General features: G+C 44.8%; 1 protein-coding gene across 1 annotated transcript in view; it reads left to right on the top strand.

The window, feature by feature from the left end:
* The window catches only part of TACC1 (transforming acidic coiled-coil containing protein 1), a 57,063-nt gene extending 33,191 nt beyond the window's left edge, over positions 1-23,872 (top strand). The window contains exons 4-10 of the mRNA XM_075599125.1: positions 281-385; positions 7,729-7,866; positions 17,394-17,437; positions 18,017-18,177; positions 18,410-18,516; positions 19,130-19,250; positions 21,840-23,872. Of these exons, the coding sequence (XP_075455240.1) occupies positions 281-385; positions 7,729-7,866; positions 17,394-17,437; positions 18,017-18,177; positions 18,410-18,516; positions 19,130-19,250; positions 21,840-21,908 (745 nt within the window). The 3' untranslated portion in view covers positions 21,909-23,872. The remainder of the gene's footprint in view (positions 1-280; positions 386-7,728; positions 7,867-17,393; positions 17,438-18,016; positions 18,178-18,409; positions 18,517-19,129; positions 19,251-21,839) is intronic.
* Positions 23,873-27,735: the final 3,863 nt, after the last annotated feature.

Here is a 27,735-nt window from a genome sequence, read left to right as displayed (position 1 = left end):
TCATTCTCCTCCTCCGGATGGTTCTGATGTTCACTTTCATACAACTTCTCTTTGTATTCCTTCCACCGATCGCGTATTGCTTGCTGGCCATGCAATTCCTGGCCATTGCTCCCACGAACTATTGCCTTCTGAGCCTTGAATGTTGACCGTGCCCTCTTCACGTGGGTGTAGAGTTCTCGCGTATGACCTTTTCTGTTCGCTTCCTCCATCTTCTGGCAATGTTCATTCCAGTAGTTCTCTTTGTCCTTTCTAGCCTCTCTTTTTGAAATTCTGCATTCAGTCTTCTGAAATCTTCACTGTTCCCAGTAGCGTTGGCCTTCCTTCTCTCTTCTGTGATGCTGGTGGTCGAATCGGAGATCCATCGGGCTGATTTCGATGGTTTCTTGTACGGGACATGTTCTAAGGCTGTTATGATAACGCATGCTTTCACTTCTCCCCACAGCTCATCTGGATGCCTCTCTTCTGTAGCGAGGAGGTCGATTCTGTTCTTTACTTAGACGGCATAGCTTGGGCTGATCTCGTCTGTATCGAATTTCTTTGTGGCTGACGTTTGTTTGATGTTACAGAATCTGAGTTGGACTGTGGCTACCAGCAGTTGGTGATCTGATCCGCAATCAGCACCAGGGTATGTCTTCACAGCCAAGATCGAGCTCTGTCACTTCTTCTGTCACAGGATGTAGTCGATTTAGTTTCTGTGTTCTTCACTTGGTGATGTCCAGGTGTACAGCCGCAGTTTGGGTTGTTCAAACCAAATGTTGGTAATCGTTAGCCGACGTTCTTGACAGAATTAAACCAGTCGGTCTCCTGCCTCGTTCCGCAAGACTAAACCGAATCTTCCAACGATTTCGGGTTCTGCCATAGTTCCCACTTTGGAGTTGAAATCGTCAATAATGTAGATAATGTCCTTATTGGGTGTTTGGCTTAGTGCATCTTGAAGTTCGCCATAGAACTCTTCCACTACCTCTTCAGATGAGTCTGTTGTTGGGAAGTATATTTGCAGAATCGTGACATCACAAGGTTTCCGTCTGACTCGGATGGCCATTATTTGGTCACTGAGTGTCTGATAACTCTTGGTGGCTTTGGCAATTTTCTTGTTCACGATAAAGCCCACTCCTCGCCGTCTGGTGGTGTAATTGCCAGAATAATACACTGTGTGCTTGCCGGAATTGAAGAAGCAATTGCCAGTCCAATGTATTTCACTGATGCCCAATATGTAGATGTTCAGTCGATTCATTTCCCTTTTCACAATGTCCAATTTTCCTGCGTTCAGACCGTTCACGTTCCATGTTCCAATCTTGTATGGTTTTGTGTAGCGCAGAGTGGTTGTTTCGCTGTGGGCCACATCAGCAGGTGGGAGTTCCAACGGATTTATCCTATCTGCGTCATCACTGCCCCAGCTACTTCGACCTCCTCCTTGCTCTTCCCCAATTGCATTTCAGGTACCTTCCAGCTTAGGAGTCCCACTTTCCAGTACCATGTTGGAATCATTGTTGAGTCGTTGATCCATAGAATATTTTTTGGCAGAATACTGGGGTAGGTTGCCAGGTCTTTTCCCCAGGCCAGAGCCGTTTAGCCAGCATACTACAGTGTACCGTTGCCACGATGAGGGGAACGGTTGGACTTTGAAGGGGGACTCAGACATTTACTGCAATTAAAATCTTGTGACAGTGCACACATAATAGAAAATAAAACTATGCATGGTCATGATACTCAAGTTGGTTCGGGCAGCAAAGGGTTAAACCCCAATATCTGTGTGGGGGTGGGTAGATGGGTGAATACATTTGTAGCACCTAATGTAATATCAGTGATCTGATTATTCCATATAGAAATATGTGAAATAAGGAGCATTTAAATAGTGATGTTGCTAAGCTCCCCAAACTGAGTCCCGTGGAACAAATGAATCATACCCTGCTTATTCCCTCACCGCTGCCTTCATTGAGCCAACAAATAAAGTACCTGGGGGTGGAAAGGGTGCAAAAGCCCTATTTAGGCACTGCGAGTCTCCATCAATTTTGGTTAATATATACAAGATGCCAACGTCAGCAGAGTAGGCACACTTAGCGTGTATATAACGCTTTCACAGACTAATTCTTTGATAGCAGATAGAAAACCAGGCATTTAGCATGGAGAAGTCTGGGCCTATCGGGGGAAACCCAAATGCCGCTTCAGACGGCGCAAGTAGGAGTTGCAATAGCTGACGGCAATCAGATAATAAATCTCTCTCTCTACCCGAACATTAACAGAAGACCATGTTAGGGCACTAAATAAAGGCCTGTCCTTTTCCCCGTCTGAAGATTTTAGACTCTTTGACTGGGTCAAGGCTACCCATCTGTTCGGAAGGAAGCTTTTGCTTCATAAGTTCTTTAAAAGAATGAAATTGGCACAATTGAAGTATCAGGGCCTAGACCATCTAGATAAATTGGATTTAGGCAATATTAGGGACATGACATGACTCCTAGAGGAGTCCACCAGAGAACTAGGAGAGGGTCCCTTTACAGAGCTTAACCCTAAATTGGGTTTCACTCCTCCATTAGAGACCAGTCCTAATGTCGACATCTTTATGAAATTGGTTACTAAAGATTTGGAAAAATTGAAACCTTCTAAATGTCCTGACAACCTCAATTGGAAAGATAGACTTACAGAATGATGAAAGTATCACAATAAAGCCATCTGATAAAGGTGGCAATATCGTGATTCTCAACACACTTGACTATGTAAAAAAAAAAATGAGATTATTATCTGATAAATGCTGTTACACAACACTACCTACAAACCTCCACTATCCCGTTTAAGAAGGAACTGAAATTAATTCTGGATTTAGTTATCCAGAATAAGGGTATGTCAAAAAAAAAGTATGACTTGCTTCTAACACCAGCACCGAAGTTAGCAACTTTTTATAGCCTACCTAGGGTCCACAAGGGCACACTACACCCACCGGGTAGACCGATTGTATCTGGAATCTCCAACTTAACAGAGCAATCAAGCGTGTATGTCGACCTTATCCTGAAGCCTTTTGTAAACACAGTGCCTTCTCATTTGAGAGACAAAAGAAGCTCTCAGTAGATTAAATGACATTGTAATAGATACATAAATGCTGCTTATTAGTTTGGATGTGGAATCGCTCTATACCTCTATTATACATCAAGTGGGCATTGATGCACTATCATACTTTTTAAAGGCCAGAAGCTGTCATTTCGCTAACCACAATAAACTTATTGATTGTGGATTTACTCAGATTTATCCTGACTCACAACTTCTTTACGTTCGATGGTAAGATATACCATCAACTAAGAGGAACGGCCATGGGGACCACTTGTGCTCCCACCTATGCCAATTTGTATCTTGGGTGGTGGTGGGAGGCAGAGGTGGTCTTCCGTGAAGAGAACCTAAGATATACCTCGCACATTACTCTGAGGTATATCAACGATATTCTGGTTCTATGGCAAGGGCCACAACAACTATTTGAGGAGTTTGTTCGAGTATTAAACACCAATGATTTGAACTTATGAGGCTAGTGGGCAAACAATTACCTTCCTAGACTTAAAAATCTCTAGAGGGTCCACTGGCCTCCTAGAGACTTCTGTGCACTGTAAGACTACTGCCACGAACAGTCTGTTACGTTCAGACAGCCATCATCCACGAAGTTTAATATCAGGTATTTCAATAGGACAGTTACTCCGAGTAAGGAGGAACTGTTCCTCAGATTCAGAATTCGAAAATGAAGCAAATCTAATGAAATTGCAATTTTTATCGAGCGGGACTACAGTAAAAAAAAAAATCTGTCAGGAAAGCCTATAATAGAGCTAAATACACTGCTCTCTGATAAAAAGAACGTCAAATCTGAAGAGAAAGTAGTTCACTTCATAGGGACCCTCAACAATCAATGTTCCGAGATTAACAGTATCCTGTATTGTCCTTGACATATCCTCCTTGAGGATGATGACTTATGGCAGGTCTTGAAGCCCAGATCTACTCATGTAAGTAGGAGAGCGTTGAATATTAAGGATAAACTGGTACACAGCCATTTCGCTCCAACTACTAGATACTTGGCTGACAAGGAGATCGATTGGCAATTTTAAGTGCCAAGGATGCAGAGCCTGTAATTTCTCACATCCCACTAAAACATTCTCTAATGGGGACGATAGTAGAAACTATACAATCAAGCAGTTTATAAACTGCCAAACCATTGGAGTTATATATATCAAGCCGTGTGCACTTGCCGGAAAAAATATGTGGGGGAAAACTACTAGACGGCTGCACCGCAGGGTTTTGGAGCACCTAGGTGCGATTAGGAATCATCTAGATACACCGCTGGTGAACCACATTCACCAGGTCCATCAAGGTGACACCTCAGGCCTATTATTCATGGGCATATAACATGTGCCCCAAGCTCCAAGAGGAGGAGATTGGAACAAAGATCTTACAAAAAGAATCCAGATGGATCTACAATCTCGGGACACTATCCCCACAAGGTTTAAATTATGTTTTTTCACCATTTGTGTAAATCAATTTACTCTAATTTTCTTCCCTCCCCCCCCCCCCCCACTTTTTTTTTTTTATCCATCTGATTAGCAGTCCCCAATGGTTAATTTATAGCACCTCATAGTTTTGACATAAGATCTGTCAACCTATTTAATAGGAAACGTAACCATTGAGGTATCAATGCATGCACACACTGCTGACACACTGGAATGCAAAGAGAACTCTGGGCATAAGTCTATTAACAATTTCTGAACAGGCAGTAATATATCCTTAGGCAGTATCAATAAGCATGTGTAAATCCCTACAGAATCAGTATTTGCAATCATGCTCCAATTTTTAGCAATGCTGAATCAGTTGATCTATCTATTATATTGCATAGTATATGTGCATTGTATTTAATCAATAAGTCCTCGTTGTAGGGGATTTTCTCTGTTTTTATCTTGCATGAGCTCAATCATGGAGTTCTGAATAGTGTGTGTATTGAGCAGTACAGCAATTCTCTTTATTTACATTGAAGAACTGGGGAACATTACACTTCCTGTTTCAGAACTTCCAAACCAGCGAGGGTACGGGTTAACACTTACCCCGTTTCCATAGCAACTGGATACATATAAATATCTTCTCCGCTGACTGGGCGGTCCCATCTCTGAGAGAGCGTGTGACGCGAAACGTACGTCAGGTGGTGCGTGCTGTCACGATGCTCGTGTACCGGGGGAGGCGGCAGCTCCAAAATACTGTTGCTACAATTTGTTACAAACTTGCCGCAGAATTAGTCTGCGAAAGAGTTGAAACGGAGGCTATAACTTGATACGGGCAGAGTTATATACACACTGTGCCTCCAGGTTATATACACACTGTGTGCTTACTCTGACGCTGGCATCTTGTATATATTAACCAAAATTGATGGAGACTCGCAGTGCCTAAATAGGGCTTTTTCACCCTTTCCACCCCCAGGTACTTTATTTGTTGGCTCAATGCAGGCAGCGGTGAGGGACATAAGCAGGGTATGATTCCTTTCTTCCACACGTATCTCAGTTTGGGGAGCTTAGCAACACCACTGTTTAAATGCTCCTTATTTCACATATGGCTTTGTGGAATGATCAGATCACTGCTCTGACATTAGGTGCTACAAATGTATTCACCCATCTACCCACCCAGATATTGGGGGTTCACCCTTTGCTGCTTGAACCAACTTGAGTATCATGACCATGCATAGTTTCTATTTTCTTTGTGTGCACTTTCATAAGATTTTAATTGCAGCAAATGTCTGTGATTGCATCCTCTATATGGCCTCATATCTGGCCACTAAAGGGGTTAATTTTTGTGCTCCAAATCCACACAGTGAGTTTGGAGTTTATTTTGATAAAAACTTGGTGATATTTACATACTCCATCAAATGGGTAAAATTAAACCTCTAGGTGGATTCACTATAAAATAATTGCAGTAATTTCTCTGCATCAAATCTAGATAATTTGTATGTAGCCCTTTTTCTGACACTCTAAAGAGACGGGTAACTGCACGCACCTGCGGCTCCAGGAGATCTGAGCCTCCGCTAGCTGGGAGCCTGGGGTAACACTTATTAGCGCAGCGCCTCCACTTACCCAGGATCCCCGTGATGTGAGATTCCCCTGGGCAAGAAACATATACACACACATATATGATGCAACCAACTTTACTATATGCACAATAACCTTAGCCCTCTATCATATTAATACACACACAGCATATAACTCAACACATAACCTGTAACTCCATATAACCTTAATTAAGCTAAATGGTAATGTCCTTATAACGTGAGTGGCTCGGCCACGCTCTTAATGAGTATTGTCCTGTACAGTAGTGTCTCAGCCACGCTCTTAATGAGTATGTCCTTTTCCCATCACCGCATGCCCCACACACCGTGTCCTTGCACTAATAGAAAGACTGACTCCGTGTATTAGGCCTTTGGTCACTCACTAGTGTCCTCAAAGAGTTACGCCTAAGGCGGGATCAGCGCCTGTTGACCGGTGTTGGTGCACTTAATGTAAATACCTTCCGGTCACGGCGGTGACTGGTAACACTTCGAAAAGGATCAGACGAATCCTTGCTTGTCTTGGATGTCCACAGTGCAGCTGTCTGGTCCCAAACAGCTCACCCGTAAACCTGCTCCGCACGCTTGTCCCTAACTGTCTACACAGTAAGGTGACTGATCGCTACCACTATGGGCGTCCCTGCAGCACAGCAACCTACTGTGATTCAGGGGGTTTTCCTAAGGGCCTGCGGGGTAAAGCTAGCCTATGCAGGCGGGTCACGGACCCCCTGCACGCATACACCCTCCTCCTTTACCTTCCGGATCCCCTCTGGCTAGCGTGATCTTTCCCCCACGCTTCCCTTTCTTCCTCCCGTAATCCTAGCCTTCTGATTGGCTCCTCAAGTCAGGTGACTGCCCAGGAGCTCATGGGAGTTGTAGTTCCTCAACGGAGCCTTTCTCTTACAGGCCCGTCGTTCGTGCGCTTCCATTGCGCATGCGCGACCTTCCCACTCTCTCAGTGCCTTCTGCAAGATTGCGCAACAACATGGCGGCGCCCTGTACTAACGGCCGCCGCGGAACCTGCCACACTCCCACCGAACACACATATGAGGTTCCTACCACATCCCTACATGTACATCTAGAAATGCTTGTCTTATAGATTAGCCATAGATAAACCATACCAATCCAATACCATTTGTATCTGTTCCAATAAAGGATTTTACATTTACACTAATCATATACAGCCTCCCTGAGTGCATTCTACAGGGATTCTGTTTCTCTTTTGTATACTGTCGTCAATTATTGGCAGTATTATTACAGTACTAGGATGATCAGATATTATTGCCACCAGTATTATTGCTATCCTTTAGTATTCTTTGTATTAATGTTGACTACAGTAATAATGCTGTCATTGTCCACATTATTGCTACTGCTCTCAGCATTATTGCTATCATTACTATTATCAGTATTAACGCTGTAATCAGTATTATTGCTTATTTCTATTCTTAGTATTACTAGCATTACTGCTATTCGTATATATTTTTTTTAAACCATTACTGGCATTATTGCTATCCCTGTTACCTTTACCGGTATTATTGCTAACCTTATTGGAATGATCATTATTGGTATCATACATACAGTACATAGTTGCATAGCATGTAATGTGTGACAGACCCCATTCTATGACTTACTGTTGAATTGGATGCTGCACATTGTGAATGGGAATGGTATGCATGATCGGACAGTAACAATCAGGATAGAGGGCGGGCTGACCTCTCGCTGTTTCTTATCCACCAGATCATTATGAAGGAAAGTGAAGCAAACGACTTGCAGAAAAAGTATGAGCAGAGTCACAGGGAGGTGCTGGAAATGAGGTGAGGTATAAAATGATGCTGAGTATTTTTATATAATAATGAACATTTTGCACTGTATAATGAGGCTGAGTAGCTCTGTACACTTCCACCCCCTTACTGTGGCGCAAAAAAGTTTGTGAAACCCAATGATAATTACAGAAATTCCATCGTTTTTCCATGATGAGCATCTTGTATCAAAACCAGACTTTCCTTAAATATCCAATAGGGTTTATATTAACCTATTCCATGTCTTTTGAAACAAAATTATGTATGAATTAGACAATCAATGAGTCATTAAGTGTCAGGGTATGTGCAAAAGAAAGTGATACCCTGGTTTTTATCGGCTAAATTAAAGGGAATAATTAGAATCGGGTGTTTTTTAAATAATTTTGTAGATCTTTACAGCCGCGGCCCTTTTAACCTCCAACATCCCCGAAAAAATTCGGGGATGTTTTCCGTTTCTCTCGCGTTTCCCCACGCGTCGGCCGCATTGACTAGATAGCGCTAATGGCGCTTAACATTAAAAGCACCTGCGGCGCCAAATACGGCCCGCATCTGCCCGCGATTTTAAAAATCACGGGGAAACGGCCGCATGAGGTTAAAGGTGGCTGCCACTGTAGGTGTGAATTTGGGAGGCCCCACCCTATATAAAGATCAGAAACCTTGTGAGTTTGGTCTTCACCGTGCAGGTGTGTAGAAACACGTCATTCCACTGTCAAAAGAAATCTCTGAGGACCACAGAAATGTGAAGGGGTTACACAACCATTTCTCAATCTACTGTCAATCTACAAATGGAGAAAGTTCAAGACCACAGTCTACCCAGGAGCGGCGGTCATACAAACATCTCTCCAAGAACAAATCGGCAAATCATCCAGGAAGTCACAAAGAACCCCAGAGTAACATCCAAGGATCTGCAGGCCACTCTCGCTTTGGCTAATGTGATTTTTCATGACTCAACGATCAGAAAAAGACTGAACAAGAATGGTGTTCATGGAAGGATAGCCAGGAGGAAACCACTGCTCTCTAAAAGAACAATGCTGCCTGTGTGAAGTTGGCCAAAGATCACTTAGATGGTCCACAAGACACCTGGAACAATGTTCTCTGGACAGACTAGTCAAAGGTATAACTTTTTTGGTCTTAATGACTATCTTTGTTCGGTGAAAACCACACACTGCGTTCAAACAGAAGAACCTCATTCCAACTGTCAAGCATGGCGGTGAGAGTGTGATGGTTTGGGGCTGGTTTGCTGCCTCAGGACCTGGATGGCTTGTCATCGTTGACACACCCATGAATTCTGCATTTGTATTAGAAGATTCTAGAGGAGAATGTCAGGCCATCCATCTGTAAGGTGAAGCGGGTCATGCAGCAAGACCATGATCCTACACATACAAGATGATCTACAAAAGAATGGCTGCAGAAAAAGAAATTCTGCGTTTTAGAATTGCCTAGTCCAGGGGTAGGCAACCTGTGGCTCTTTCCGTTCCTACTTGTGGCTCTCTGCAGGTTGTCGATCCCCAGCTGCTGCCTGTCTCCCTCACTATCCTGGCGGTGGATGCAGGGGTGGGGAGCTGGCTGGCGCTGGTCGGGCCTCTTGTTGCTGCCAGGCTAACGTCTCCCCAGCTGCTTGCCTGCCTAATGTGTGTATTTGGTGGGTGGGTGTGATTGGGGGGATAGTGTGTATATTTGGGGGGATAGTGTGTATATTTGGGGGGTAGTGTGTGTGTGTCTTTGTGTGTTTGGGGGGGTAGTGTGTGTGTGTTTGGAGGGGTAGTGTGTGTGTGTGTTTGGGGGGGTAGTGTGTGTGTGTGCGTGTGTGTGTGTTTGGGGGGGGTAGTGTGTGTGTGTGTGTGTGTTTGGGGGGGTAGTGTGTGTGTTTGGGGGGGGTAGTGTGTGTGTTTGGGGGGGTAGTGTGTGTGTTTGGGGGGGTAGTGTGTGTGTTTGGGGGGGTAGTGTGTGTGTGTGTGTGTGTGTGTGTGTGTGTGTGTGTGTGTGTTTGGGGGGGTAGTGTGTGTGTTTGGGTGGGGTAGTGTGTGTGTGTGTGTGTGTGTTTGGGGGGGGTAGTGTGTGTGTGTGTGTGTGTTTGGGGGGGTAGTGTGTGTGTGTGTGTGTGTTTGGGGGGGTAGTGTGTGTGTGTGTGTGTGTTTGGGGGGGTAGTGTGTGTGTGTGTGTGTGTGTGTGTGTGTGTGTGTGTTTGGGGGGGTAGTGTGTGTGTGTGTGTTTGGGGGGGTAGTGTGTGTGTGTGTGTGTGTGTGTGTGTGTGTGTGTGTGTGTGTGTGTGTGTGTGTGTTTGGGGGGTAGTGTGTGTGTGTGTGTTTGGGGGGTAGTGTGTGTGTGTGTGTGTTTGGGGGGGTAGAGTGTGTGTGTGTTTGTGTTTGGGGGGGTAGTGTGTGTATGTGTATGTGTGTGTTTGGGGGGATGGTGTGTGTGTTTGGGGGGGTAGTGTGTGTGTGTTTGGGGGGGTAGTGTGTGTGTGTTTGGGGGGGTAGTGTGTGTGTCTGGGGGTGGGGGTAGTGTGTGTGTGTCTGGGGTGGGTAGTGTGTGTGTTTGGGGGGGTAGTGTGTGTGTGTTTGGGGGGGGGTAGTGTGTGTTTGTCTGGGGGGGTTAGTGTGTGTGTTTGGGGGGGTAGTGTGTGTGTGTTTGGGGGGTAGTGTGTGTGTGGGGGGGGTAGTGTGTGTGTGGGGGGGGGTAGTGTGTGTGTGTGTTTGGGGGGGTAGTGTGTGTGTTTTGGGGGGGGTAGTGTGTGTTTGGGGGGGGTAGTGTGTGTGTGTGTGTGTGTTTGGGGGGGGTAGTGTGTGTGTGTGTTTGGGGGGGTAGTGTGTGTGTGTGTGTGTTTGGGGGGGTAGTGTATGTGTGTGTGTTTGGGGGGGTAGTGTGTGTGTGTTTGGGGGGTAGTGTGTGTGTGTTTGGGGCAGGTAGTGTGTGTGTGTGTGTGTGTGTTTGGGGGGTAGTGTATCTGTGTGTGTGTTTGGGGGGGTAGTGTGTGTGTTTGGGGGGTAGTGTGTGTGTGTGTGTTTGTGGGGGTAGTGTGTGTGTTTGGAGGGTAGTGTGTGTGTGTGTGTGTGGGGGGGGGGGGTGTAGGAGGACGTGCGCAGAGGTATGCAATGGAGACTTTTTAGGGTGAAATTAAATAAGGCTTTTATTGCGCCTGTTTCTTTAACATAAGAAAATCCTCCAAACATATGCAAATAAGGGGTCAAACAAAGCTTCTGTTCCACTTGGGAGTTTTTCTAGTGAAACCTATGCAGTCCACAACTCCCTTTAGATTAGCATGTCTCCCAGCCCCAAACATATATCTTGATATGTGCAGATACAAAGTCTTATAAAGGAAAGTCTCATCTGTTTTCTTGTAGTTGGAGGGAAAGTCTTCTCTGTTCCTGGGTTGCTGCCTTTTTCCTCAGGCTGTATCAGCATTCAGGTCCTTGAATGCAGCATGCAGTTGCATTCCCCTGTGTCTTGAAAGCAGTGTGCAGTTTCTTCTGGCAGGCTCAAGACATCTGTTCCTATGGTCAGTCCCACAACTTGTGATACTCAGGAACAATCTCACTTCCTGTCTCAAAGACAGACTTTTCTAAGCAATCTAATCAGCCAGGTGGTGTTGGTTAATTGACTACCAGCAGTTAACCACCACACTGCTGGATTAGAGGCACATTTCCTGAACAGGGATAACTCCCCTGTTACATACCTCCCCTGTTTGTGGGTAGCTCGGGCTTGCCACGGCCAAAGCCCATCCTTCCACTCTCATTCTAGATATCTCTGTGACTTGAATGAGAGTGGATGGAGGAAGAGAACCCTCAGTCCCGCTGGGATTGGAGCCCTTTCTCCAGTTTATTCGTGTCTCCTCCCGAAGGTGCTTGAGATCAGCACTCCTCAGTCGCTCGAGGAGGACTTTTTCCAATTATAGTCATTTTGCTGCGTGCGTGGTCATGAGATTTCCCTTGCGTCGGGTGCTCGTCTTATTGTAGGCAGACTGTATGGCAACAGTTGCAGAGCGTTTAAAAACAGCCCTTTGAGTTTTCCGCTCTTGAAGCTGTCTCTGCACATTTTCCACTCTGAGTTGCTAGTTCAGCTTCTTTGGGATTAAGTTGCAATTCCACATCCATTTCCAGAGAATGTCCCATCTTTTCAGCTTCATTAGCTAAGGATTCTTCTGGTTTTGATTCAGCACGTGTACCTTTTTTTGTTGCCTGTTGGGTGGCTGAAGGTTTTGCTAGTGCTTGTTTAGGTGGTTCAAATTTTGCAACCTTGTTTTTCAGACGAGCGGTATTCCCAGCTCTCACTATACCCTTGTCTTCATGGGGTTTTGTGGCTGTGGGATACTGACGCTTAGTCGGGGTCAATACTTGTCCTTGTAGAACTGTAATCTCATCCGCGAGAGATCCCTGTTTTTTGAGTGCGTCTTGCAAGTCTCTTCTCAGGAAATTTATCTGCACACTTTGCTTTCTCTGAGCTTGCTTCCACATTTTCATTGTATTGTGAAGCACTGTGAATTTCTTTGCTCGGGCCACAGTTACTTGTCTCAGTTTCTGGACCTTCTTGTGCTCCCTTTTGTGCCGAGTCACCTGGGTTCTAAGCTTGGCTTCTAGCGATGCTTTGGTGATGCTCAGGGTACCCTTCAGTTTCTCATGCTGCTTTGCGGGGACATACTGGGTAATCAGACGTTCCTGCAGCACTTGTACTTCTTTAGCAGCCTGCAGATTGTCTTCCTGCAGAGTTTGCTGCTTCTCCTCGGCCTTCTGGAGGTGCATACGCAGACCTTGCAGTTGGTTCTGCAGTCGGTGCTTTGCTTCAAACATCTCATCTTCCAAAAGTTTAGTTCTTTAAGCTCGTGCAGCTTTTCATTCTTTTCCTTGACGTAGTCTGTCAAATGAGAATTTTCTTCTTTCAGTTTTAAGTTTTCTCTTTTTTCAGTCTCTGTACTATTCAGGGCCTCCTTGCAGTCCTCCTTCCATTTTTGCACATCGTCTTGGAGGCGGGCTGCCTCCCGGCGTGAGACTTCCATCTCCAGGTTTAGGTTCTGAAGCTCCTTCTGAGAGACTTTGAGATCTAAGTTAAGATGGAGGATAGTTTTCTTTGCAATGTCCAGCTCCTCAGTGAGACACTGAAGTTCCTTTCTGGAGACTTCCAGGTCTGTGCGGCAGCTGTTGGTCTCATGATGTGAGGCATCCAGTGCTCTGCAGAGTTTATGAACCTCTTTCTGAGATACGTCCACCTCTGTCCGGACACTGTTGACCTCCTGTTGTGAGGCATTCAGCTCTACGCGAAGAGTGTGAACCTCTTGCTGAAAGACTGTCATCTGCTTCAGTGCCTCCTCATACTTCCGCTTCAGCTTAGCCATCATTTTATCAGATTGGCTCTGCTTTTCATCCATGGCGGAAATAGTAGCGTTTGTAGTATCTAGCTCAGTCTTGAGATCGTCCAATTCTGTCCTGGCCAAAGAGTAAATTGTGAGCACATCTTTCTGTAGCCTTACGTTATTTTTCTGTAGCTCTGTGTAACCATCTTTCTTTTGTTTCAATTGTTCACGGAGCATATCACAGTCATGCCTGGCATTTTTCAGGGCATCTTCAGGGCTTGTCAAGGGATCGTCACTCACTGGTTCCGGCTCCACTTCCCTGGGATGGTTGGTTGAGGGTTCCTCACTGTTGGCACCGGACAGACACTTCTTTGGGGTACACGACTTCTGCCTTGGGCCCTCTGGATATTCGGTTACCCGCGGGACGAATTCTCCATTTTCTCTAGGCTGCAGGGCAACTCGGTCCCCCTTTTCCTCCACAGCATCTGCAGACGTGTCTGTTCCTTCCATGGTAAGTGAAGAACCGCTTTTCTTTTTCCGCCTTTTTGTTTTGGATGACTCCGTCCCATCAGGAATACTGGGGTCTCCTTCTTTATTTGATACTTCAGCAGCTTCATTATATAACTCAGACTTTCCTTGCAGTTGCTTTAGCTGACAGAAATATTTGGTGATCTGCTGCTCCCGCTCTTTCTCCAGCCGATCATATTCGGTCTTTTCGGTTCGTGCCGAGTTAAGGCACCCCCACCATTCTTGGGGTGTTTAGTGGGTGTGACTCGGTTCGGGTTCCCCGTAAGAGATGTCTTCCTCTTTATTGGACTGGAAGGGCCACTCTTCCGTGGGGTAGGGTTCATTACAGGAACGCTGCATCTTGTCCTCCATTTTGGGGCTATCGGGTGTAATTTTCTTCCTGACCTCAGGAGTCGCTATTGCAGCTGTTGCCACTGTATTTGCTAGAACCCCCAATTGTGGTAGTCCTACAGGTGGGCATATTTTGCTTGTAGAGGTCGTAGCTCTCACAGGCATCTCTGTAGACTTTTTTCTTTTTCTTACCTTGGGTAAGTTTTACAATATCAGCAGTACTGTGCATGCATTCTCTCTCATTAGGTATACTGGATGTGCAGTTGCTAGGTAAAAACTTCTGTTTGCTTTACACCATTTACTTGCTAGGTTTAATTCCTCCGCTTCAGCCAAATAATGTGGTTTTCTGCTTGAGTTCAGTAATTTTCAGTCTCAACTTTGGGTATTATGGCATTCACTCTTCACACTTTGGGTGCCTGTTTTACTCCCAAGATACATAGACTTTACTTGCAGAAAAAAAATACATTCTTTGCAGTGGAATATTTTTCACTCCCGGCAGGGCGAATCAACACTCGGCAATTGGCTTTGGGATACCTTTTACACAGCTCAGCAATTCCTTTTTTTTTTCTAGTAGGGCAATTTTACCCTCAGCACTTGTTTACTGAAAATTCCCCTGCTTCAGCACAGTCTTGCATCAATTTTCACACTTTTCTGCATATACTCCATTCACAGCTGGTAGTCCTATGCGGTGTGGCAGCCTTTACTTGCAGAATCAGTACCGCTTGTGGGTCACCATCTGTATTCACTGCTTCAGCGAAACATTTGAAAACAACAAACACCTATCCTTTTTAAGGGCTGACTCACTTCTTGAATCCTGACTACGGCTGGAAGGCAAAACTCCTATTTCAATGACCATATTACACTTTATTGTGATAGGCAAATAAGGTTTACCTGCTTCAGCACAGTCGCTCTCTCTCTCCTCTTGGAATCGGGGAAAAGAGTCCATCTGTGGTTTTGTGGGTTTCAGTGCAGTGTAGATTTCCTGCCTGGGTGTGTATCCCTTTAACTCTGTCTCTGCTGCATGAGATTCTTTGTTTATGTTGCTCAGGCTGTTTGTAGGCAAAAAGCACAACAAAAAAATTTCACAGGCAATCTCCGGGGCCCCTTTTAACTTCAAGGGCCACCTCGGTCCCAATTCTGACACCACATGTAGGAGGACGTGCGCAGAGGTATGCAATGGAGACTTTTTAGGGTGAAATTAAATAAGGCTTTTATTGCGCCTGTTTCTTTAACATAAGAAAATCCTCCAAACATATGCAAATAAGGGGTCAAACAAAGCTTCTGTTCCACTTGGGAGTATTTCTAGTGAAACCTATGCAGTCCACAACTCCCTTTAGATTAGCATGTCTCCCAGCCCCAAACATATATCTTGATATGTGCAGATACAAAGTCTTATAAAGGAAAGTCTCATCTGTTTTCTTGTAGTTGGAGGGAAAGTCTTCTCTGTTCCTGGGTTGCTGCCTTTTTCAGGCTATATCAGCATTCAGGTTCAGAAGTGCTTTCCCCTGTGTCTTGCAAGCAGCGTGCAGTTTCTTCTGGCAGGCTCAAGACATCTGTTCCTATGGTCAGTCCCACAACTTGTGATACTTAGGAACAATCTCACTTCCTGTCTCAAAGACAGGCTTTTCTAAGCAATCTAATCAGCCAGGTGGTGTTGGTTAATTGACTACCAGCAGTTAACCACCACACTGCTGGATTAGAGGCACATTTCCTGAACAGGGATAACTCCCCTGTTACAGGGGGGTGGGTAGTGTGTGTGTGTGTGTGTGTGTGTGTGTGTGTGTTTGTTTGGGGGGGTAGTGTGTGTGTGTGTGTGTGTTTGGGGGGGGTAGTGTGTGTGTGTGTGTGTGTGTGTGTGTGTGTGTGTGTGTGTGTGTGTGTGTGTGTGTGTGTGTGTGTGTGTGTGTGTGTGTTGGGGGGTATTGTGTGTGTGTGGTTGGGGGGTAGTGTGTGTGTGTTTGGGGGGATAGTGTGTGTGTGTTTGGGGGGATAGTGTGTGGGGGGGGGGTAGTGTGTGTGTGTTTGGGGGGGTAGTGTGTGTGTGTGTGTGTGTGTGTGTGTCTGGGTGGGTAGTATGTGTGTCTATTTGGGGGGATAATGTGTGTGTGTATTTGAGGGGTAGTGTGTGTGTGTGTGTGTGTTTGGGGGGGGTAGTGTGTGTGTGTGTGTGTGTGTGTCTGGGTGGGTAGTGTGTGTGTGTGTGTGTGTCTGGGGGGGGATAGTGTGTGTGTGTCTATTTGGGGGGGATAGTATGTGTATTTGGTGGGGGGGTAGTGTGTGTGTGTGTGTGTGTGTGTGTGTATTTGGGGGGTAGTGTGTGTTTGTGTGTGTGTGTGTGTGTGTGTCTGGGGGGGATAGTGTGTGTGTGTCTATTTGGGGGGGATAGTATGTGTATTTGGTGGGGGGGTAGTGTGTGTGTGTGTGTGTGTGTGTGTGTGTGTGTGTGTGTGTGTGTGTGTGTATTTGGGGGGTAGTGTGTGTGTTTGTGTGTGTATTTGGGGGGTAGTGTGTGTGTGTGTGTGTGTGTGTGTGTGTGTGTGTGTGTGTGTGTGTGTGTGTGTGTGTGTGTGTGTGTGTATTTGTGGGGGATTGTGTGTATGCATGTATTTATGTATTGTATATTTGTAAAGGACACTGTTTTGCACAGAAAAACAATAAAAATAAAGGGACTTATTATTGTGAGATGCATTTTATTTCCGTGTGTGTGTGTGTGTGTGTGTGTGACACATTCATGCATGTGTTGCAGCTCTCGGAATATTTTGGAAAGAGACTTTTTTTTTTTAAATGGCTCTTCTTCCTTAAGAGGTTGTAGACCCCTGACCTAGTCAAAGTCCGGACATAAACCCCATCGAAATGTTGTGGCAGGACCTGGAGCCAGCTGTCCATGCAAGGAAGCCCTCAAATGTCACTGAGTTGAAGCAGTTCTGTAGGGAGGAATGGGTCAAAATTCCTCAAAACCGATGTGAGAGTGACCAGCAGTTACAGGAAACGCTTAGTTGAAGTCATTGCTGCTCAAGGGGGCGCCACCAGGTACTGAATGTAAAGGGTCACATACTTTTTCACACATGGATATAGACTGTTGAATCAGTTGTGGATAAATAAATGTTTTAAACGTACCATGTTTGTGTGTCATTTGTTTGATCAGGTTATCTGCATCTATTATATGGACTTGGATTAAGATCTAATAACATCCTAGGTTTGAAATATGTGAAAATCCTATTCGATCTTAATCTGTGCAGTTCACAAACCTTTTTCTCACCACTGTATAATGAGCATGCTGCTCTGTATAATGAGTTTCTCTATACACTTCCACCCTCTGATAATAAACAGGATGCATTGTATAATTATGCGGAGTAGCTCTATATAATTATGGTTTTCTTTTTCTTTTATCTTGCAGGAAAATTGTAGCTGAATATGAAAAAACTATTGCTCAGATGATCGGTAAGTGTTAACCACAAGGTGACCACGTGACCGGCGACTACAACCAACTGAGCCTCTCCTTCCCACCACAGTGTGACACCGATAGGACCTATGGCCCATCTAGTCTGTCCCTCCCACAGCAAGGTGACCCAAGGGAGCAGGGGCTGACTGGTAATTGTTTTCCTGGGGGGGATTCACTCTGCTGTCCCTGGTATAAAGCAGCCCTCACCTACACGCAGCATGCACTGCCCCCACAATCGCACTGCTTGCGTAACATACATGTATACGCTGCATGTGTCTGTCTTATGCCCCCTTCGTCAGCCTGCACCTGGAAGGGCCCTACAGTATGGCCCCTGGAGTCTGTACATTTTGTGCGCAAGTTGACTGAACGTTAAAGGGCCTGCGTCCACCTTTACAGCTCCCTGACTGCAGAGTGTCAGACAGGCCCACTTCCTGTGCAGCCATTTGGACATAACGTCCTGTGCAACCATTACAACAAACAGGAAGTGAAGCCGACAGGGAGAATGTAACACGTCTTATTTTAGGAAGATGTGATTGAGATTTCTCTTTGTTTAGCATGGTTTGGTTTTTATTGAGCAGAGGATGAGCAGAGGAGTAAGATGTCGTCTCAAATGAGCCACCAACAGCTGACGCTGGAGAAGGAGCAAGCTATTGCTGACCTCAACTCGGTGGAGCGATCACTCTCCGACCTCTTCAGGCGATATGAGAACCTGAAAGGCGTGCTGGAGGGGTTCAAGAAGGTAGTGGCCGGGATCCTGGAACATAAACATATGTTCAACTTCTTAAAGCTGGAATGATATATAATAATTCTACTGTGCAGCATGTTCATTATCAGGGGGTGGAAGTGTATAGAGCTACTCTGCACCATTATACAGCGCGTATGTTTATCAGAGGCTGGAAGTGTATAGGGATACTCGGCATCATTATATATTGAAACCCATCTGTTGCAGCTTAATTATTTCACTCTTGCAGAATGAAGAGGCTCTTAAAAAGTGTGCACAGGATTATTTGGCTCGGGTGAAACAAGAGGAACAGAGGTACCAGACCCTGAAAATTCATGCAGAGGAAAAGCTTGACAAGTGAGTGTCCAAAACACCCATCTTAATTGAGTTCTGGGGATCATAAGAGTGATCCGTCCCCTGAACACACAGCATTCCGACTTTTGTCATGGCTGGGGTCACTGGGCCAGGCATCTTCCCTGTCATGGCTGGGGTCACTGGGCCAGGCATCTTCCCTGTCATGGCTGGGGTCACTGGGCCAGGCATCTTCCCTGTCATGGCTGGGGTCACTGGGCCAGGCATCTTCCCTGTCATGGTGGGGTCACTGGGCCAGGCATCTTCCCTGTCATGGCTGGGGCCACTGGGCCATGCATCTTCCCTGTCATGGCTGGGATCACTGGGCCAGGCATCTTCCCTGTCATGGCTGGGTTCACTGGGCCAGGCATCTTCCCTGTCATGGCAGGGATCACTCCCTTGAATGCTGGCTGCTGTGGTAGGTAACTCTCCCCTGTCATGACTAGGATCAGTCTCCTCAATGCAGGCTGGTGTGAGACACAGCTGTGTTTCGCTGGAACATAGGCCTGTGTGGCAAGTCCGTCCACTGTTCTAGCTGGGATCCGGCTGTGAACAGAAGCCGGTGTGACCGTTATCTGTTGGTTTTCTTACTTTTTTTTTTTTTTTTAACCCACTAAAGAGCCAATGAAGAAATTGCACATGTTCGAACCAAGGCAAAATCAGAGAGTGCGGCTCTTAACGCCGGACTGCGGAAGGAACAAATGAAAGTGGAGTCGCTGGAAAGAGCACTACAGCAGAAGGTGAGTCTGTGAGACTTCTAACCAGCACTGTTTCGGGCGTGTTATTTAACAAGAGGGATTTCTGTGCAACAGTTTCCTGGAAGGCGGAGGATGGAAACAAAGTTGAGATATTCTGCCTTTTAGAAATAGGTGTCGTTGACCCTATCAAAGCCTAAGAAGACTGTATGTGAAATGTCCTCTTATGCTGTTAGGAGAAGGCACCGAATCTGAAGCAGGGGAGCCTGGTTCAATTCCCGGTGTCGGCTCCTTGTGACCTTGGGCAAGTCACCTTATCTCCCTGTGCCTCAGGCACCAAAAACATAGCTTGTAAGCTCCACGGGGCAGGGACTGTGTCTGCAAAATGTCTCTGTAAAGTGCGACGTAAAACTAGCAGCGCTATACAAGAACATGCTGCTATTATTGTTATTGTTATTGTTAGAGAGCAACATTTCTAACACTGTTAACTACTAGAAATCCTATGCGGAGGACACTGTCAACACATGAGCAAGGTGCCACCACAGACCCTATTAACTTTATATCAATAAGAGTTGAGATGAAACTAACATTTGTGCTGAGACCACCCCACCCCTCCCCCCCCCCCCTGAATTTGGGGTAAAAAGAACTTTATAAAAATTGAGAAGGTGGAATCGGTGTATCCATAACAGCAGCCTGAGCCAAGCAGAGGTACCTGCAGTGTCGTGTGCGGTTGCTTTTGTGATGAAGCCGAAATTAAAACCAAAACTAGTCCCTCACACTTTGTAACCTCAACAGACATCAAAGAGCCTTCTCAAAACAGCTGTGGCTAAGACCGCTGCAATGATGAGGCTGTTTAACGTCTGTATAGAAGACCTGTGCTGTCTGCTGAGATGGAGCGAGTGAGAAGGAGTTCCCATGTAGTCACTACTGCATGTTCTGGACCTATGTAAAGAAACATTACTGAGAAAAGAGACTGGGGGGAAATAATCAGGGTTATCTGCTCCAAGGGACATCTCGCTGAGCTGGTCAAGATTGGTCATTTTTGTGGGGGAAAGGAAGATGAACGTGAACATTTCCATATAATAACAGAAAAAAGTGACAGAGGTCACTAAAAGTCCCCTATATGTTGCACTCAAGGCTGGGTGGAAAGTACCAAACTAGTGTGAAAAATCTAGTCACAGAAAGCGTGTGTTCCAAGGAAGCTAAACCCTAAAAGTGTCACATTAAAGATACAACATTTTAGCTAATCCTAACAATCATATGCAAATATATCTGAGGAGTCAATAGTATCACCCAATCAAAATAAGGAGCAAACACGTATCCTGATCACATAACACACAAGTAAGGTAAATGTCTAAAAGGTATGAGTATACCACAGTATGGACCAATAAATGTCCCAAAAGGAAGGTAAAGTAGATACTAGGGGATACAAATACCCACTGAAAGACTAATGTCTAGATGAATGATCAAAGTAAAGACCATAAATCCACGGAAGTATGTCTCGTAGCCTAAAGTATAATAGTGATATCCACAATTAAAAATGCAAAAGTAACCAAAAAAACTAAAAAAAAAAAAAAAAAAACTTTAATAAATAATTATATCGCCGGAAAAGAGGAAAAAACAATTGTATATTAAAATGCCCCTGTAAGGGGAGCGGGTGGGAGAGGGTAGCACAAATAATATAAGGGGAAAAAACACTATAAATAATCGTAATGATAAATCAAAATGTGAGATCCCCAATGTGACTACTGAACAGCTAAATAACCCTGTTGGTATAGTCAAAAAGGAGCACAATGTGACAAGCAGGGCGTATACATATGCAATTAAGTATGATGCTAATCATCAGATGGTAGCATAAGAATATACTGGATCCACCATATAGGAGCAAACCAGAGAACCCCAGCCAAAATCGCGTGGTATATCAGGGGACACGAGCGGCATCAATCGCTCCAAACCACCAGGACAGACAAATACAATGTATACAACCGTGTATCTAGTGCTGCTGTTGCTCGATCAGGCTATAATAGTATCCAACAGGGACAGCTCAACTCCACGATAGATCCCGCTCACGGACGCCCACTAGATATTTGAATCCCCTAGTATCTACTTTACCATCCTTTTGGGACATTTATTGGTCCATACTGTGGTATACTCATACCTTTTAGATATTTACCTTACTTGTGTGTTATGTGATCAGGATACGTGTTTGCTCCTTATCATTTTGATTGGGTGATACTATTCCATTAGATATATTTGCACATGATTGTTAGGATTAGCTCAAATGTTGTGTCTTTAATGTGACACTTTTAGGGTTTAGCTTCCTTGGAACACACGCTTTCTGTGACTAGATTTTTCACACTAGTTTGGTACTTTCCACCCAGCCTTGAGTGCAACATATAGGGGACTTTTAGTGACCTCTGTCACTTTTTTCTGTTATTATATAGCCATTACCCCTGTGCACAGGCTCACTTCTGTTTTCCTAACATGATATTATGGTTTGAGCAGTGTCCCACCTCTCTTCTATTTAACCATGAACATTTCCAGATAGGGTGGGCGCAACTAGGGCCCTCCACTTCTAACAGCCATTGGGTCGCAGAGTTTGGGAGAGCGCTAATCCTTTGTTTCTTGTTGTAGAACCAGGAGATCGAAGAGCTGACGAAGATCTGTGACGAGCTGATTGCTAAAATGGGGAGAAATGACTGAGCGCCGGACCCCAGATCAAACTGCTTGTTTCTCTGCCTCGCAGGCGCTGATAGTCCCACCCTGCCCCACGTCACACTAAAACCCCAAATCTTTGTGATGGTGACATCCCCCCGTCCCCCCCTCTCCTTCTTTTACATGATGATAAAAAAAGCATCATCCGCACAGGATTTCCTTGGGCAGTGGGGCCGACCTTTTTATGTGATAACCTGATCTCTTATGCACGGGAATCGCTTTACGTAATAGGGTTAGTTGCACCCCCTTTTCTAGGCATTCCAAGCATGAAGCGTTCTCGTACGTGAATGGGGTCAGTGGTACATCCCTTATGTGATATTAATACCTCTCATGCCATTTGCAAGTTTTCCAAGCAATGCCTTACACATCAGCCCAGCTTTGGGATTGCTGCTGCTGCAGCAGTACTACCTCTTTTAGGGCTAATCCCTTAATGAGAGCAGGGTGTGTTTTTTTATTTTTTATTCTGTGGGGTTTAGCATTTGGCGTATAATCGGAAAACCTATTAAACATCTTCTACTATGAAACAGCCATTACTGATGGCGGAGAAGGGTTTACATGGCTGATTGGGAATGGGATATTAAAGATGTAGTTGTTCCCACTCTGGCATTAAAGGGTTTGAATAAGTCATTTGTCTACTGAGCTGTTGTAGACATGCTACCCATTGATCTTAATTAGCATCATTATACTGTGCAGCATGTTCATGATCAGGGGGTGGGAGTGTATAGAGATACTCTGCATCATTATGCAGCGCAGCATGTTCATTATCAGGAGCTGGACGTGCGCTGTAGAGAGATACTGGCATTATTATACAGTGTTCAGTCTGTCTGATGCAAACTTGCCTCATCAGAGGATCCTATAAGAGGATTTGTTGGGAACATTTATCATGGGCTCATTTTAATCCTATTACAGCACATAATACGCAATTTTTGGCTGGGCCAATATACGGCAGTGTCTCTGGAAGAGCCTGATCCGGCAGTGCAGGGGCTAAATAATAGTCCCATATAGCAACATTCAAAGTGTTTACAGTAAAGTGAAATCCCTCAGCCATGTAACCCCTTCTCTGCCATGTCATAGTACAGTATAAGATTTTCAGATGGACACCCAAAAAGCCTTACAACAAATCCCCGGAGGATATATAAACACACGCAGCTCTTATTAGGGGCTTGTTAAGGGATCAGCCCTAAATGAGAAAAGAATGCCAATAACTTTTAAACCGGAAATGAGAGCCGAAATGTGGAAATTATTTGTCACGTTTAGACAAAAAGGCACACACAAAAAAATCTAGTTTTGCACAGAAAAAGCCTGGTATACCCCAGTGATACGCCAGGCTTTCTTTTCACACCGCTTAAATTTTAAGTCCACAAAGTTCCCATTTCTTTTTAAGCCCCCAAAATGTGTCTCAGTTTTCTCAGCACTTGTGTGGCTATTGACATTACTGCCACCATTTTAAAAATGGACAACAATACCTCCACAGAATATATTGTAAGAAAAAGTGTGGCTGTAACAATATTTAATTTAGGTTTTCATTATAGCATGTTCATTTTTAGGGTCAGACACCCTAACAATGTTAACAATAAATAGATTTGTATTGGGGCCTTAATTAAAAAGCGACAGTGTCCCGAGAGGGTCAAAAAAGTTTCAGCTGCTATCCTTGTTTGCAAAAGTAAATATATATAAAAAGGATCTATTTTTCCATATAGTACCAGTGTGTAAGCCAAATAACCTTTTGCTTTATCTGAGTCCCAGTAATAGATCGTTCTCAAATAATAACGAAATGCGGCTTCGTGTATCTAACCGCGGTATATTTTATACGCAGTAAATCTTTTTACACGGTCAGGTAAAGACTAGACAATTCTCACACGGACGAGATTAAAATTATGACTAATATATGAATATATATATTTTTTTCCTTGTTTTATTGTGTGTATAAATGGTGTTTGAAAATCTTAAAAGTGTTGTTTGTTTTTCATTGCTTTTCAACATCACAAACGTTGCCTATTTTCAGTAAGAAGGAAATGCACACGGCCAGCCTTTAAAGCAGCACTACGGATTCACTTTATTACAGGTTTGATGCAGGGAGTCTCTGGTGCTGAGCTATTCATTTCAGCTCTGGGGACCCCCTGCTTCCAGAGATACTTACATCCGTAGTGGGTGCTGGGATGTTGGCGGAGTTTAAAGGTCCAGGTCACAAGGGGCCAATAGGAAGCTGCAACGGGTGATGTCACGGCCTCCTACTGGCCCACGGGACATTTAAAGCTGCTATTATGTTAGGCACACAGTTTCTCTGCCTGCAGGCATACCGGCACCCCTACAGAGGTAAGTATCTCTGGAATCGGGCGGTCCCGGGCTGAGTATCTCTGGAGCTGGACCCCCTTCCCCCTGCTTCAAGCCTGTAATTAAAAAAAAATATATATATATTATATTTTTTTTTATGTGAACCTGTATTGCTTCTTGAATGGAGCAACCCCACACAGCTGACCACAAAAGCCACCTTTTGTAAAGAAGGTAATTTTGCTTCCTTTTAAACCATCAAACCATCCTAAAAGCAAAAATGTTCCCTCTTGTTTCTTCGGAAATGAATTATAAATTGTACTTAACGGGGGGAGTAGGTAGGGGTGTTTATAAACAGTTTGTTTTCTTTTCCGCTTGTCCTGCCCTGTTCTTATCGGAGTGCAAATAAAGATGAGGAGGGCTTTGTCTGTGCACAGTGAGGGAGCCGCCAGAGGGAATTAAACCTCTCCCAAGTCTTTGCAAACTAACATTAAAATCCTAAAGGTGGTGGGAGCACACGCCTTTAAAAAAAAAAAGATGCCTATCCCAGGGGCTGACATCAGGGATGGGAAACCCCTGTTGCCCAGGCTGTTCTGTCGATGTTGTATTTGACCAATGACCGACTTGGGCACTCGCAGCTCACTGTCCCAGAGTGATACTGCCGTATCCATCAATTCTGCGACTTCCTCTGCCCACTGTTAGAGCAACCAGCACATACATTAAAAAACCATCACAAATGGAGGACTGAAACACAGGCATAGACTTACTGACAGGAGGCGACAACTGTGAAAGTCATTTACAACATCAGATTACACTCCAAGTAAAGTAAACATGTCTCCAATAATGCATTTGTAGCAACAATAACGAGGCTTTTAAACGAGACCATGGTCGGTTAATTTTCTCAAATTGAAACGCCATAACCTGTCTTGTACAAAACAGACTATGTAACTAACCTTGTCATTCACCCAGCTGATAAAGGAAAGTGATAGTGTGCTGCAGAACTATAGTGATTACCGAGCTGTTGTGTATCAATTGTCTGACTACTTGCTACAAGAGTGAACCAGATTTTAGGTTCAAGCGATAGATGGATGCAAATCATTAATTCAGGATTGTCCAAGAATTGGATCGGCAAAGAAACTTATAAATGCCTTTTACAAAAAAATACCCCAGAGTTCTGATTTATTGAAACACTTCGAGGTACCCAAAACCATGATTGACCCACCAGTGAGATCAATAATCTACAAGGGGTTCCCTATGCCAACCATTCGTCCAATATGTGGAGGGCTTCTTCCAGTCCGAGTATGTCAGGTGCCATGCTTGACCTCTGCTACTACAGTCTTCTCGAATTAATTGGCTACATTTTCTGGTAACTAATGATCTATTAGGAGTTACATGTGACGTTACTAGTCTGTCACAGAGTGCCCCACATGCTCATTCATGTTATTCTCTACAAGAATTGCTTTCGTTTTGAAGTAAGCTTTTTTTTCCTGCAGCTCTCTGGGATGACAATTGGGTCAAATATTGCCTTGCCTATGTTAATATTTTTATGATCATATATGAACTGATGCGCTCTACATAACATTTTTTTTCAGAGCACGTTAGATTCTATGGTGAACAAAATAAGGCGCAAACAAATAAAATTGATATCTTGTGAACAAACTCAGATGCTGCCTAAACACCTGCAGTAACCCAACCCGCATAAAACACCAAACAAACTGGTGTGCGTGGCAGAAAATGAATGTGAATATAACAGTGCAATATAAGCGTGCAATAAACCCAGTGAATATAAATATGCACTGATATCCCTTATACTGCAGCTCCATGGAACAGGGTCCTCCGAAGTGGTTCCTCCTTGAAAAACCTCATGTAGAAAAGAAAGCACAGATGCATGCAATATGGTGCATTAACATGTTACTTTCATTGACAAACAACACAGGGGGGAAAGGGACAACTCACACTTTCCCCGCTGGTCGAAAGCAGAGAGTGATTTTGGGCGCACTCCAACCCTCTCCTTGCTGTGTGTGTGTAACCGCGTGCACGTGTTACCTGTTCTGCGTCTCACTCGCGGCCCGGGTTGCCTTGCATCTGTCTCACGTCAGCCGCTCTGATTCCAGGTGGAGTGGGTATGGTGGCCTCTGCAGTCCAAAATACCCAACTAGTTTCGTCTGTGTATTGACTTCTTCTGGGGATAACCAGATAACACTTACAGTGAATTACCTTGACGTGACTATACAAAAGCGCATTTACAAATATGTACTTTTTCAGGAATGCGACGAGCTTTCACCCAGAATCCTCACTGAAAGGATGTCCCTTCTAATCAATTAAATAGGGTAGTCAGGATTGCAAGTGACTGGTGACTTGTTTCTAAACTTTGATAACGATAGGAAATTGCTTTGAACCAAGGGGCTTTGATAGGACTGAAGTTAAAACTGGTATTGATGAAGGCCTTGGGCTACGCTGCCAGGATTTCTAATTATGGATTGCTTTTGCATCACAGGGACGCGGGAAGTAGGAGTGTGTCCGGCTTCCAGGTTGCAGCTCTCTGTGTAAAGCAAACTTGTGAGATCAAGGGATTCTGCGACGTGATGTTCTTGTGCCTTTAGCATTTTATTAGTAGCATTACTATTACAATACAATTCCCTGAAAGCCCTATGGAAAAGGAGGTCTCTTGACATACCTCAGCCAGATAGTTTAACGGAATGGGGCAGTTGGTCATGGCTGTCCCGCCGGTGTTCAGCCGCAGGGGGACCCTCCGCCATCCCCCGCTTCGCCGAGAACGTAAGTTTTTGGGTAGTGGGTTAACTTTAGGGGTTTTAATGGTTAGGGTAGGGAGTTAACGTTAGGTATTTTAGCGGTTAGGATAAAGGGCTTCGGGTAAATGTTTTTAGGGTAGGGAGTAGCGTTAGTGTTGGGGGGGGGGGGGTTAGGGTAAGGTTAGTGACTTTGCTTAGTGGTGAAGCAGCTGGTGACTAAGTGTCCCGGCAGCGAGGTGAGCAGTGGCTAAACACTGGCGGTCCTTGACGAAACAGCTGCCGCCAAATGTCCTAGACCATAGACTAACGCTCCCAGAGCTTGTCCCCTGCTATACATAACTGTACATGCCTGGTCGCAGAGACCTGATGCTGCGGGGAGGTTGGTTTAGTTTTACAATCTAGATTTGAGAGCGGAGATTTTGTACGTGTCGATGTAGGAAAATTTATATATAATTCCAAGTGGACCGCATGCAATGATATTAGATCTGAATTCTACTGTGCTCCCACAGCTCAACAAATAAAATAGTTGAATAGAAGACCTGTAGCATTTTGATATTGCCCGTTTGGTCCCAAACCGGAAGGTAATTACCTAACATGCAATCGCTGACATGCAAAATAAGTACTTGACCACACAATTATACATAGGTTGGGGCCTTCCAAGCTTACACCTAAGGCTGCGTCCATGAAGGACAGGCAGCGCTGAGCCCCTGCATCCTCAATGAGGATGTCTTGAGAGGAGGCTCACGTGAGCGTCCGCAGGCGTGCTGAAGCGTTGGATTTTTCAGCCGACA

Source organism: Ascaphus truei, chromosome 5, assembly GCF_040206685.1.
Source record: "Ascaphus truei isolate aAscTru1 chromosome 5, aAscTru1.hap1, whole genome shotgun sequence".
In the NCBI taxonomy this organism is placed as follows: domain Eukaryota; kingdom Metazoa; phylum Chordata; class Amphibia; order Anura; family Ascaphidae; genus Ascaphus; species Ascaphus truei.
Note: the sequence above shows the minus strand (reverse complement) of the source record. Positions and strands in the feature narration are given on the sequence as shown.